Below are 12,790 nucleotides of genomic sequence, written 5' to 3'. Positions count from 1 at the left end.
TGGCGGCGGCGGCGCAGGCGGCGTGGAGGGCGGGCCGGGCGGGCCGGGCGGGCGGGGCTCGCCGGGGCGGGGCGGGGCGTCGGGCCGCGCGCCCCCTTGCCTCCCGCAGCCATGGCAACCGCAGCCCGGCCCGCGCCCGCCGGGGGCAGGCTGGGGGCGCTGCTCAGTCGCCTTGGCAACCACGCGCGCGGAGGAAGCAGCCAGGGGCAGCTTCTTGAGGACCCCGGTTTCAGCCGGGCCCGGGTCTGCGGGGGTGGGGGTGGGGGAGTTCCTGGCGGGCGGGGCCTGGCTACGGCTCCCCCCGCAGCCTGCAGGGGGCGCCCCAGGCCTAGCGCAGACCCCTGTTTGCGGGTCCGGAAAAAGGAAGGAGGGAGGGAGTCCGGGGGCGGGGCGGTCCGGCCAGGGGCGGGGCCCGGGCCCCTGGGACGCGTGCGCGCGCGTGTGCGCGTGCGTGCGCTGCGGCCCGCGATCTTGCTGTCCCCGGATTATCCGCTTTTCCCCATCGGCCACCCAACCATGCCCCGGCCTTCCTGCCCCGGCCTTCCTGCCCCGGCCTTCAGACCCTGGGCACCACGGGTACCGACTGTGCCTGTGAGGGCGGCCGAGACGGGAGACCCTGGCTCCCCTTCCCATCACCTCCGAGATGTCCCTAAATGCTGGCTGGCTTCGCAGAAAGCACCTTCCCCAGGGCCCTGGGCCGGTGTCTAGTGGTGGCATGACGGGCTGGGCCCAGCCTTGCGGAGAGACGTGCGGAGAGACAGCCCTGCCAGGTCACTGGAGCCAGGGATGGGAGCACGGGGAATGGGGCCAGTGGGCCTGGCTGGAGTCAGACCTCTCCCAGGGGACTGCCCGCCGGGAATGGTTGCCTTCCCCCACCGCACAGATCCCTTCTGCAGAGGCTGCACTCGGCTGCCAGTGTCAGGAAAGGAAGGAGAGTTTCGACATCAGGCCGGCCTTCCACCCACACCGGAACTAGGGTGCAGGCCTCAGCTGCCTGAGCTCTGTCCTTACCCCCAGCCTCAGCCTGGAGGCTGGTGTTGGTGGGTGGCAGGGCAGCTGCGGGGCTGGGCCAGGGCTGACCCTCTGGTCTCAGGCTCCCTATTGGTAAAATAACTAACTACGTATTTTGATCTAGAAGTTTGAGCCGCGTCTGTGCGGGGAGGGCCTGGCTGCCATTTTCCGCCTGCCAGGCGGCTCCCGTGCTATCTGGGATCCCTTTGCTACTCCGCCCCGTGGTGTCATCAGGTCACTGTTAAGTCCTTGGCTCTGGAGCAGCTTGAAGGCCTCTGAATGCCCAGAGCTGGACACTAGGCCGCCCTACCCTACTGCAGCCCACTTCAGCCTCTCCCTTCCTTGTAAAGGGCTCTCCCCTCCCCCAGGTTCTTCAACCCAAATCTAAGGGCACGTTCTCTCGCCAGGCCCCTCCTAACTTGTGCGGTGTTGAACACACCTCTCCGCCCTCTTTTACCCAGGGTACACTCCCTGGCTGTCCTCTGAACATGCCATAGACCTCCCTGTGGACACTCCCTGTGGACTCCTACCTCTCTCTTGTCCCCAAGTGGGGCCCATTCCTGGTGGGCCGTGTTCTTCCTCTCTTTGTATTTCTCCCCCGGACAAGCAATGGCCCCTAGCCTGTCTCCCTGCCTCCTATCCTGCACCTCCCTCCCTGCATCATGGGTGTCCCTCAGCACTTGTTCTACAGCCCGTCCTCATCACCAGGCCTGTCCAGAGCCTCCAGGGACTTCCCAGAACCTATCCAAGTTCAGACCCCACGTCCATTTGTATCTTCATCACTATGTGCGCCCTAGGCTCTGGGCCAGGTTTAGCCTGCTTTTCAGGGCCTCCCAGGCAGCTCCTTCCCACAGTGCTCCTAACCTAAGCCACTCCTGACTGCCTGGCCGTTCCCTGCATCAGGAAGCTCCTTCCCGACTCCCCACCCTAATGCCACCTGCAGGCCCAGCTCAAGGGCCTTTCCCTCCCAAGACTCAGCCTCTACCTCCAGAGCATCCCAACCCCAGCAGCCTTCCTTCTCCACCTGCCATGCTGTGCCCTGCATGTAGGCCACTCACCCCTGCCCAGCAGAGCACTGCATGGAGTGGACAACAACAGACATCCCGAGGGGCCTGGAGGGCCAGGATATGGGGGAACCGAACTTGAGCAGAACCTCCAGGTAAAGGCCCAATGCTGAGGCATCTCTCGGGCCCCAGGGACCCCGGGAGAGGGCAGCGCAGCAAGGCAAGAGAGGAGGCGGAAGCCAGGCAGGTCCAAGGGCCCAGAGGCCGCCGTGTGACCCCAAGAGCAGAGGCACTTGTCTGACTGCTTGGAAGGTGTCCTCAGCACAATGCCTGGCCAGCCGGGGTGCCCAGTCAGCCAGCCCACACAAGGACACCGAGGACCAAACTGCAGGCACACCCTCCTGCTTCCTTGGACAGCAGGCAGAAGACCCCTTCTGCTCCCCTAGGGTGGGAGGATGAGCTGGGAGAGGGGGTGGGAGAGCAGTGGAGCAAAGGGCTGGGCCTGGGTAGGCTGGCCCTGGATGCCTGCCACCGCCATGGAGGGGACCCAGTGCCACCAACACCCTCTCCCCTCAGACCCCGGCCCAGTGGTAGCTGGAAATGGTCATCAGGCACAAAAGAATCAGACACAGCCAAGTCAGGCACCATTTTTTATAAAAACGCATAGTCTCATTTTCCACTCTTTAAAATCACATTCAAAAATCGGCAAAGGAACGCCCCGGGGAGTGAGTAGATGGGAGGGGAGGGCGCGCCAACCCAGCCCCAGGGGGAGAGGGCGCGACACCACACACGGCAGCGTGACTGGCACAAGGGGGCATGCGGCGGGCGGGGTGGCGCCCCGTGGGCAGTGGCACTGACGGGACATGGGGCCATGGGGCTAGACAGCCCGGGGGGGAGCACAATGACCGGCCAGGGTTGGCGAGGGCTGGCCCCACCCGGCCCCTCTCGCTGTGCTGCCCGGCCTGTCCATGCTGCTCCCCTCTGGTCCTGGGCAGATGAGGCCTGGCCCAACCCAGGAGGGGGCGGGCAGGGGACCTCGGGGCCAAGCGAGGCCAGTGGACCCCAGCCCACAGCTGCCTTTCTGTGGTCCCTGAGCCCGGGCGCTTGGGGTGGAGGAGGAAGGGGGGACCGCAGGGAGGGCAGCGGAACCTGCTGCAAAGGGCCCACCCTCCCGACCGAGCCCCTTGGCGTCCGCGGACTGTGGGGATGGAGGCAGCCAGTGACACTGGGGTTCTTCCCAGGCAAGGGCACACAAACTCAAGTCGCTGTGGTGAGGCCCTGGGGTCAGGGAGATCACGGGCCCCTCCTCCACCAACCGGCTGGAGGACAGGACAGTGCAGGACTGTGCCCCTGGCGCAGGAGGGGCTGTGGTGGGAAAATTCAAGTAGTACCCCTGTGCTGCAGCCTCCCCCCGGGGTGGGGGGATGCGGGGCCACCCTCAGAGCACAGCCCAGAGCCTGAGGGGGCACAACCTGGTGTGGCGTCGTCCCTGGGGAAGGGCTGGGAGGGCCGCCGGGGCTGCCGCTCTCCCCACGCCCCGCCCTCCGCAGGAAGACACTGGGAGGGGAGACCCCCGGAGGGTCAGGGCTGAGGGTGGCTGGACAGTGGCTGGGTTGGTGGCAGCAGGAGCCAAGGCAAGCGGGGCCCCCTCCCCGGGGGCTGGGCCAGGCTGGGGCCACAGGAAATCACAATAATTACAAAATAAAACCTTTTCCGCTTGGCGGGAAAACAAATAATAAAAATCCGACAAAATAAATTAGAGGTTTATAAAAGGCGGGCGGGTCAGAGGCCGTTGGCGCTGCCGCGCTGGACCAGCGGCACCTTGCTCAGCTCCACGACCGGGGAGCGCGGCTTGTTCTTCATCTTGGGAACGCGCTGCACCAGCTGCTGCGCCTCACGGTACGCGTCGCGCAGCTCCTTCTTCCACTGCACCAGCTCCGGGTCGCTCTGCGGGCGCCCGAGGGGGTGTCAGGCGCGGGGGAGGGGTGGGGGTGCAAGTCCCCCCCACCCAGCTCGTTTCCCCCCACCCCAGCCACCCCCACCCCCCCGCCCCCGGCCACACTCACGTCGCACTGCAGCACGAACTGTTTGCCGCCGCGGATCTTGAGAAGGAGGCACTTCCGCTCCTTGATCTGCGTCTCCTCCACCGACTGGATCTCCTCCATGGTCAGCAGGCTCTGCTGCAGGCCGGGCAGGACGGGCGGGGCGGTGAGGGCGGCGGCCGGCCGGCTGGGCCAGTCACCGCGCTCTCGGGGGAGCCCCCCAGCCCGCCGCTTACCGGGGCCTCGCCCTCGCCCCGCCACTCCAGCCGGTTGGGGAACAGGTAGAAGTACCGCCGCTGCCACTGGGTCAGGAAGGGGTTGCCCATCTTGGACATGTAGCCGTGCATGATGCAGTCCTTGCCCAGGGCGTAGTCTGACGCGGGACAGCGAGAGGCGGACTCAGCCCGGCGGCCCAGGGCGGGATCCCCCGCCGGGCGCTGCCACCGCAGGCGGCTTCCCGCGACCGCGGCCTGGACCTGGGCCCCGCCCGTTCTCTACCATGAGCAGGGGGTGCCCACCCCACCCCCCGCGGCCCTGCACCCTCACCTTCCTCATGGCCCAACTGCTTGTTTTTGGTTTTCTTGCGGGCCTCCATTCGGTCCGTCTCAGCGTTGATGGTGTCGAAGACCGTTTCTGCCACCTCCTGCTGCCACCGCTCGGAGATGGTGAGGGGAAAGTTGCGGTAGAGCTCCTGGTCGCTGTCCAGCAACTTCAGTGAGCAGACAGGGTAGGGACAGCCGTCAGCCATGCGCCTCCCCAGCCCCAGGGCTCCCAGGTTGGGGCGGGGGGGGGGGTGGAGGGGGGCGGGGAGGGGCTGGTCTGGTCCAACAGCCTGCCCATGCCCATGCCAGGCACATTTGGGGAGGAGGAGCCTGAGGCCAGGCCAGGCAGGGACGAGCCAGGTACCTTGATTCCTTTTGTGTCCTCCTCGTCAAAGGAGCCAATGTCAAAGGCGTCAGCAGCGTTCACCTCCCCTCGAGGAGGGATCAGCGGGGGAGGGTACTGCGGCAGAACCCGGACTGGGCGTCAGCACGGGGCAGGGGCTCCCGGGGACCCGCCCGGCCCCAACCCAGGCTGGTACCTTCTGCAAGAAGACCATCTGCCAGTCCAGGGAGCGGAAGAAGGGGCTCTCCTTCACCTCCTGGGCCCTGCAGAGAGATGCGGGGCATCAGGCCAGGGGTCGCGTCTAGGCACTGGAGCAGGTAGCCCCGGTGAACTCCCAGGCCAGCCGTTCTTTGGCTCTGTCCCCTTGGGGAAGTTCCTTAAACTCTAGCCTGTTCCCTCAACTCTAAAACAGGGAGAGCAACAGTTCCCACACCACAGGGCTGCTGGGAGTTTTCATGTTTGTAAACCTTGAAACATCACGCCCAGCAATTAGTAAATGGTTTTGGTTTTTTTTTAAGACTTTATTTGTCAGAGAGAGTGAGCGAGTGCGCATGAGCAGGCAGAGTGGCAGGCAGAGGCAGAGAGAGAAGCAGGCTCCCCGTTGAGCAGGGAGCCTGATGTGGGACCTGATCCCAGGACCCTGGGATCATGACCTAAGCCAAAGGCAACAGCTTAACCGACTGAACTACCCAGGCATCTGGTAAATGTTTAATAAACACCAGAAGCTCTCGTCATCATCAATACCGTCACCATCTTTGTTCCAGGGGCCCCTTCTGGAAGCCGGCCCCAGCCAGCTCCAGCAGCTGCGACCCCAGACAGCCCCGCCCCCTGAGAACACAGGACAGGGCTGGTCACACCCCCACCCCGTGAGCAACTCAGAGGATACTGGCCCCAGGAGGGGGCCCTGGTGGTGGGACACAGGCCTCATCTTCAGGCCAGCCTAGTGGTGTGCCCACACAGCCGTGGCAGGGAAGACAGGCCTGGGACAGGGACCCTGGCCCCAGACACGCACCCTCGGCCCAAGCAGCCCAGTCTCCGGTTGACATCCCTCTGCAGCAGCCCCTCCAACAGGGAACGGAGCTCGGGGGAGAAGGAGTCGGGCAGCTCCACGGCCTGCAGGGAGGAGCGGACGTTGGCAGGGGCCGAAGAAGAGTCCTGGCCCCCGGCACAGAGAGACAGCGCCCAGCTTCCTCACTCACCCCAGAAGGCGTGTCTGTTCTGACAACACAGGGATGGGGAGCCTCTGGGGCAGGAGGCCCGAGTTTGGTGAGAACTGAGAGTCCACGGCCCAGACACGCACAGCAGACCCCAGCCCCACCGTGGCCCCCCGTGGACTCCACCCAGCCTCCCTATACTCACCATTGTCAATGTCATGCGGTCAATCTCATGCTTATCTTTGGTCTTGTGCTGCCGGAAGGGACTGTGCCTGGACAAGAGACACAAGGTCAGAGGACAGGAAAGGGGAAACTGAGGCAGGCAGCAAGAATGATTCTCATCTAACGTCAGGGATGGTGCCACCCTAACCCCCAAGCAGTGGAGGCACCCCTCCCCTAGGCCGCCCCCTGGACTGGGGAAGAGGGCCTCTCCCACTGCCCGCCTGGGAGAGCCCACTCACCCCCGCAGCAACTTGAAAAGCATGCAGCCCAGGGAAAACCAGTCAGCACTGCTATCGTAGGCCACGCCCTTCTGCAGGACCTCGGGGGCCATGTACCCGTGGGTGCCCCTGTGGAAGCAAGGGGACCATAAGTGGATTGGGCCGAGGACGCAGGAAAGGAGAGTGGGGGGGCTGGGCACTCACACGCTGGCGTGGGGCTTCTTCTTGGAGAAGTCGCAGGCCAGGCCCAGGTCTGAGATGCGCACGTGGCCGTGCTCGTCCAGAAGGATGTTGGCTGGCTGTGGAGGAAGCCTAGTGAGCAGCCTCCGGGGCGGCCCAGGACCGAGTGTGGCCAGGCAAGACGCCCGCGAGGGTCAGGTCACTCTAGAGGGATCCAGGTGTCCAGGGACGAGGCCCTGGGCGAGGCCTTCTCCTTCCCCCCGCCCGTGACCACCTGAATCTGGAAAATGGCTCGGTAACAGGGATAGGAAGAGAGCGGCCGGCTGGCCCGTCCCCGCAGGTCCTGTGCCAGTCGCGCTGCGGGGCCGGGGTGGGGGCCGAAGCCTCACCTTCAGGTCCCGGTAGACAACGAAGCGGTTGTGCATGTGCTCCAGGCCCAGGATGATCTCAGCTGCGTAGAAGCGCATGTCGGCCTCGGAGAAGACTCCGTGCTGGGACAGGTGGTAGTGCAGGTCCCCGCCTGCGGGAGGCAGCCCCGCGGGGCGCAGGGGCGGCGCTCAGCTCCCTGGCCGGCCCCCAGCCCCGGGCGGGTGGGGTTAACCTGGGCACAGGCCGTGCACTCACCGTTCATGAGATCGAGGATGAAGCTGAGCTTGTCCGGCGTGTGGAAGGCATACGACATGCAGACGATGAATGGGCAGTCCTAGAAGGACACGGGAGTGGAGTGAGCAGAGCCGCGCCTGGCTCGGAACCGAAGGCTGCTGCGGTTGACAGGCCCGGGCCCTCCCGGCTCACCCCAGTGCTGACAAGGGAGAGCATGATGCGCTCGTTCAGGGCCAGGGTCTCCCCCTGCTTCATCTTGATACGCTTCTTATCCAGACACTTCATGGCGTACCTGGTGGGGGAGGAGGGGGGCAGGGGGGAGGGGCAGGGGGGATGCCAGTCAGTCAGTCAGTCCATATGCTCCTTTGCTCCTTCGGTGCAGAGCCCAGGGCTGCCTCTGGGAGTCAGCAGGGGCGGGGGGCAGTCCTCGGGGCTCTCGCAGTGAAAATTAGACACTGTGACAAGCCGAAGACCCATCGGAGTCAAGACAGAGCGACGGCAGGCCTCTGGGGGCCTGTGCAGTGAGGATCCGGGATGGAGAGGGACAGGAGCCTCCACAGAGAGCCCCACAGACATCCCCAGGGGCCCTCCCTTCCTGCGGGCGTCCCACTCGACCCTGGCTCCGAGCCGGCGCTCACATCTTGCCCGTGTCGGCCTTCCGGCACCCGTACACCTCACCGAAGCCGCCCCGCCCGATGATGCGGTGCACACTGAAGTCGTTCATGGTCAGCTGTGGGGGTGGTGACAGCAGGGGTCACTGCGGGCTGCCCGGGCCCCGCCTCGGGGTGAAGACACCCAGGCAGCAGGGGGCCAGTCCCATGCTGTAGGAGGGGGGCATATGCAGGGGCCCCCCCATTCACCATGCACTTACCTACCCCGGGCCACCCACACTGGAACCCAAGCACAGACCCCCTCAACCACCACCCTGCGGGCTGAGGGACAGACTCCCCTGCACCCCGCAGCCTGGGGAGGACAGCGGGGAGGCAAGAAGCACAGTCCTCCACGGCCACCACCCCACTCACATGGATGTTGAGCTCCACGTTCTTCCACTGACAAAACCGTGTGAATTTATCACTGTAAGAAAAGACCCAGGGCTCCGATGAGATTCAGAAAGTGGGCAAAATGGTGCCAGGTGCAAGCCTGCCCCATATCATGGCCGCTGCCTGCTGTCCCAAGCCTCAGTGTCCCCTCCTGGACTGCCTAGGCATAGCGCTGGCCCAGGTGGGGCCTGGCCACCTGCTGTCAGGTTTCAGGTAAGCCTGGAGAAGAGGTCCTCCGGTCTGATCCAGATCTCCTGCTACCATAGTTCTGATGGTGCTCAGCTCATCCCAGCTTGCATGCCTCCGGCGATGCAGCACTCACTCCCCTGAGGCTCCCACTCCACAGCTGGGCAGCTGGGACCTCGGAAAACTGTTCTTTCCATCAGGCTGAAATCGGCTTACGGCTCCCGCCCCGCAGGCTGGCTCCAGCCATGAGGGTCACAGTGGAGGACGCAGTGTCTTTTTGCGCCCACCCCTACTGTCACCCTGGTACTTCTCAGCCTAGATGGGCCCAGCAAGGTGCTAAACAGTCCTTGAGAGGGAAAGACACTTAGGTGGTCCCTTGCTCCCTGGGGACTCGCCCAGGACAGGCTCGGAGATATCTGTCACCAAGAAAGCCAGGACGGGAGCGCGCAGGATGTGACGGCTAGGAGCCTGTCTGACTTTTGAGGGTGTCTGCCCAGGGCCCCGAGACCGAAGCAGGCTGCCTGCTCTCCCGCACACCATCCACACCTTCTCAGAACAGCCTCGTCCTCCCCTTGCCCTCCTGCGCGTGCCCTCTCACCTCTCGATGAACTTCTGGAACACGTCCCCTCGGAGGTTCTGACAGATCTCTTCGATGTACGGCTAAGGGAGGAAGCTGGAGTTGGTGACGGAGCCAGACCAGGAGCTGACCAGGCCCCGTGACCTCGGCTGCCCAAGGGCGACCCTGGATGGGCTGGTAGGCAGCGGGGCAGAGGCCCAGTACACACCTGGAAGAGATCCGGAGGCACCTGTTTCTTCACTAGGTGGCCCTGGACATGCTCAGTGGCACTTTTCGAGAAGGGCTGGGGAAGACAGAGGCGGCTGTGAATTCTCCGCAGGGTCCTTGCATCCCATCCCAATGCCCAGGCCGCTGCGGGCTGGCACGTGGGTCTGGGTCTGAGGACAAGCGGGCCAGGGCACTCACATGCGAGCAGGCCAGCAGCTCCTTCATGATGTAGGTGTCGAAGACCTCCCGGCTGCGGGCCAAGCGCTCTTCCTCTGTCTCCAGCTTCTCGTATTTCTTGATCTAGACGACAAGACCCACACAGGTGACACGGAGGCGCCAGCGCCAGGCATCTTGCAGATTCAAACAAAAGCAGCCCAACCCCCTCCCCTCTCCCCAGGCCGCAGGGGCCTCACCTCCTCATAGAACTCCACCAAGGGCTTGGCCTCCTCTAGGTGTTTCAGGCAGAAGTCTCGGAAGAGCAGGTACCCTGAAAGCAAGGGTGTCGGGTCACGCGGAACCGTGCCCCTCGGAGGCCTTCCCATCACGGTGGGTGGCAAGGGCAGAACTGGGCAAGGATGATGGCCCTAGGCAGGGACTGGGCAAGATTCTCAGTTCCAGGGTAAAGGGTGCCTGTGTCTCCACCCCCCACCCCCAGAATCTGCTTCCTCGGGGGGTGGCTAGAAAGTGACGTGCCCTCTGGGGAGGCAGAGGCTCGGGGCTGGCTCTGGCCGCCCACCCTCTTGCTGCAGCCCCAGGCCTGCACCTGCTGCTCGAGGGCAACATGCCCACTGGGCAGGCTGTGTGGGTGCTGATCCACCTGGGTCGGGCCAGCTACAGCAGGGGGGAGGAAGTCTCCCAAGGGGGCCTCTCCCTGGACACCCTCCCCCCCCGCCCCCGGTATCTGGCTGACTTTCACAGTAGTCCTGAGAAACAGTTACAGAAACAGACTTCCAGAAGGCCTGTCAGGTGGGCATGAGTAGAACCTGGGGCTCTTCTACCCATTGGGAGCTCCTGGGAAAGACAGGCGGGGGGAGACTGGGAAGGTTAAGAGGTGGGGCAAGCTATGAGAAGGGCTTAGGAGGCCTCCCCCTTCCCTGGGCAGGTTAGGCCTCACCCCTCCCAGGGAACTGGGGCCTGAGGCCTGGCCCCAGAGTAGCCCTAAAGGTTCAAAGCAGAAGTAAGGGCAGTGCCCATTCCCTCCAGGCTGACATGGGGGACCAGGCTTGCACTGGTGGCTTCCAGGGGCACTACCTGTGGACATCTACCAGAGCACACAGCCATCACCTCCAGTAAGGGTGGCCTGGCCTTCAGGTAATTTGTGACGTGGGTTTCCCAGTGGGCAAGGGGCTTTCACTGAGACCACGTCATCCGGCCCTCCACCAGTCCCGGGTAGCAGGGCTTCTGAGTCCTAATTCCCAGGTGAGGACATCAACAGGCTCAGAGATGTGAAGCGATGTGCTTGAGGTCACACAGCATAGGCAGAGGACCCAAACTGTGCTTCCTGATAGACTGATTCCCCAAGACTGAGCTCCAGTGCCTGATCTGGCCAGGTCAGGCCAAGCCACTCCCATATCAGAGCTGAGATCCTGCTCTCTGACAGGCCACATCAGGGCCGAGCTTCCCCGAGACCCACCCCATCCCACTCCTGCCCCATGGGCCAGGTCTGCAGCCCCCTGGAGGGGGAGGAGAAGGAGGATCTCAGGGGCCAGCCAGAGCAGGTTGCTCACAAAGAGGGCCCATGGGGGCGGGGGCGGCGACCACAGCTCGCCAGGCGCCACAGGAAGGGCCCCGCCCCTTCCTGTCAGTTCTACCAACGGCCCGAGCAGCTGTGCCTGCGCCAAGGGGAAGCTGCAATTCTCAAAAACAAAAACCCCAAGGAGGAACTTCCCCGGCAGCCTGGAAGGTCGCTGGGCCCCCACCCCCTTCACGGGGCTCCCGGGGCCGACAGCCAGGGGCTAGAAGGCACGATGGGTCCTGGGCCTGGAGCAGCCCTGCTGCCAGCCTGGGAGATGGGGCACTCACAGCTGCCCTGCCCCATCAGAGAGGAGGCCAACCCTGGCCGGACCCTGAAAACAGAGGCCTGCCGATGGGGGTGGGGTGGGGGGTGTGGGGGAGCAGGAAAGCAGCCTCAGGGGGTCCTCCTGCCCCCACTCCCCAGGGCCGGGGCAGCTGGACAGGGGTGGGAAGCCCTCAGGGCCACCAGAGCTCCTCATGTACTCACCCAGCTTCTGGGAGAAGATCTTCTCGAAGGTCACCTCGCCCCGGTCCTCAAGGTACTTCTGCATGACACTGCGGATACTGAGAGACGGGTTGGGGGGGCCTCGGTGAGCTAGAGCCCCCGGGGCTCCTACCAGGCCCATTAGGCCTACTGGCCTGGAAGCCTGCAGCTTCCTCTCCCGGAATGCATAGTGTCACCGCTGCCTCCAGGAAGGCAACCACCAGCCTGGGTCTGGTCACCACATTGTCCCTCAAAGCCAGGCTGGCCAGCGTGGCTGCTCAGAAATCGGGTACCGGCACCGCCTCGTGCCGGCTTCAGGGACCCAGCCAAGCTCCAGAGCCCGGCCTCACCCTCAGCAGGTGATGGATACCCTAGATGGGGCCCGACCTGACCGTCCCGTCCTGCTCGGCCGTCAAGTGTGCCGGAGCGCCGAGACACAGAAACGCTGCAGCATAGACCAAGCTCAGAGAGCTAAGGGAAAAGAGAGTCACCGAAGTCCCCAGGTTCTAGGATTCCACTATCTCATGTGTCCAGCACAGGCAAATCTACGGAGGCAGAAAGCAGACTAGTGGATGCCCATGGCCTGGGGGAGAGGAGAGGAGTGACTGCTAACAGGCATGGGGTTTCTTTCTGGGGCGATGGAAATGCTCCGGAATGAGGTAGGGCAAGGGTTGCACAATGCCAAGATGTACTAAAATCCACTGGATTCTGCACTTTAAAATGAAGGATTTTATGTTGCGTGAATCATATCTCAGAGTTTTTACACAGTAAAAAAGCAACAAAAGTCAAGCCTCAGTTCCTGGGTCCTGAACATCTGAAATAAACCTGTGCCCCCTCCCCCTGGGCTGCCTGGGAGGGCCGCAGGGGAGAGACTGGCCGTTGTGACCACGAGACCCCAACCCAGCACTCCCCACCCGAGAGCTCACCCTCAACACAAAGGACCATCTGGGCAGGTGACCTGGGGCTATGCCTCTTATCTCAGTGGTACCCTGCTGTCCCCTCCCATCCCCTTCCTCACCTGCTGTCCCCTCCCCCACTCCCCCCGGGCCACCTGCAGTCCTGCCTGGTCAGCCTGCCTGTCACGCTGGCCAGCTGTAACCACTCTAGGCTTCCCGAGGCCGGGCTCCTGAGGAACGCTCCAGCCTTGTACCAGGGACTAAGCTGGGCCGGCGCACCTGAGGCCACGCCATGCTCACAGCCCTGAGGCCATGTGGGGCCACCGGCAGGCCACTGATAAAAGACA

At 64.1% G+C, this 12,790-nt stretch overlaps 1 protein-coding gene across 2 annotated transcripts; it reads right to left on the bottom strand.

The window, feature by feature from the left end:
• Positions 1–3,762: 3,762 nt before the first annotated feature.
• GRK2 (G protein-coupled receptor kinase 2) lies at positions 3,763–11,633 on the bottom strand. 2 transcript variants are annotated; one of them, XM_032879602.1, is made up of 20 exons: positions 11,551–11,633; positions 9,743–9,816; positions 9,528–9,629; positions 9,331–9,405; positions 9,144–9,205; positions 8,342–8,393; positions 7,958–8,049; positions 7,512–7,611; positions 7,341–7,419; positions 7,106–7,236; positions 6,741–6,835; positions 6,558–6,665; positions 6,302–6,368; positions 5,955–6,055; positions 5,139–5,205; positions 4,964–5,059; positions 4,604–4,766; positions 4,294–4,430; positions 4,082–4,195; positions 3,763–3,962 (listed from the first exon to the last, which is right to left on the bottom strand). In XM_032879602.1, exons 1-20 carry the CDS (start codon positions 11,612–11,614, stop codon positions 3,798–3,800), a joined length of 1,944 nt encoding a protein of 647 aa, XP_032735493.1. In that variant the 5' UTR covers positions 11,615–11,633; the 3' UTR covers positions 3,763–3,797. The 2 variants fall into 2 exon arrangements, with proteins under 2 accessions (XP_032735493.1, XP_032735494.1); XM_032879603.1 differs by having other exon boundaries at positions 4,082–4,192.
• Positions 11,634–12,790: the final 1,157 nt, after the last annotated feature.

Source organism: Lontra canadensis, unplaced genomic scaffold (assembly GCF_010015895.1).
Source record: "Lontra canadensis isolate GAN:19392208 unplaced genomic scaffold, GSC_riverotter_1.0 scaffold66, whole genome shotgun sequence".
NCBI lineage: Eukaryota > Metazoa > Chordata > Mammalia > Carnivora > Mustelidae > Lontra > Lontra canadensis.
This window is presented reverse-complemented; position numbering and strand designations above follow the sequence as displayed.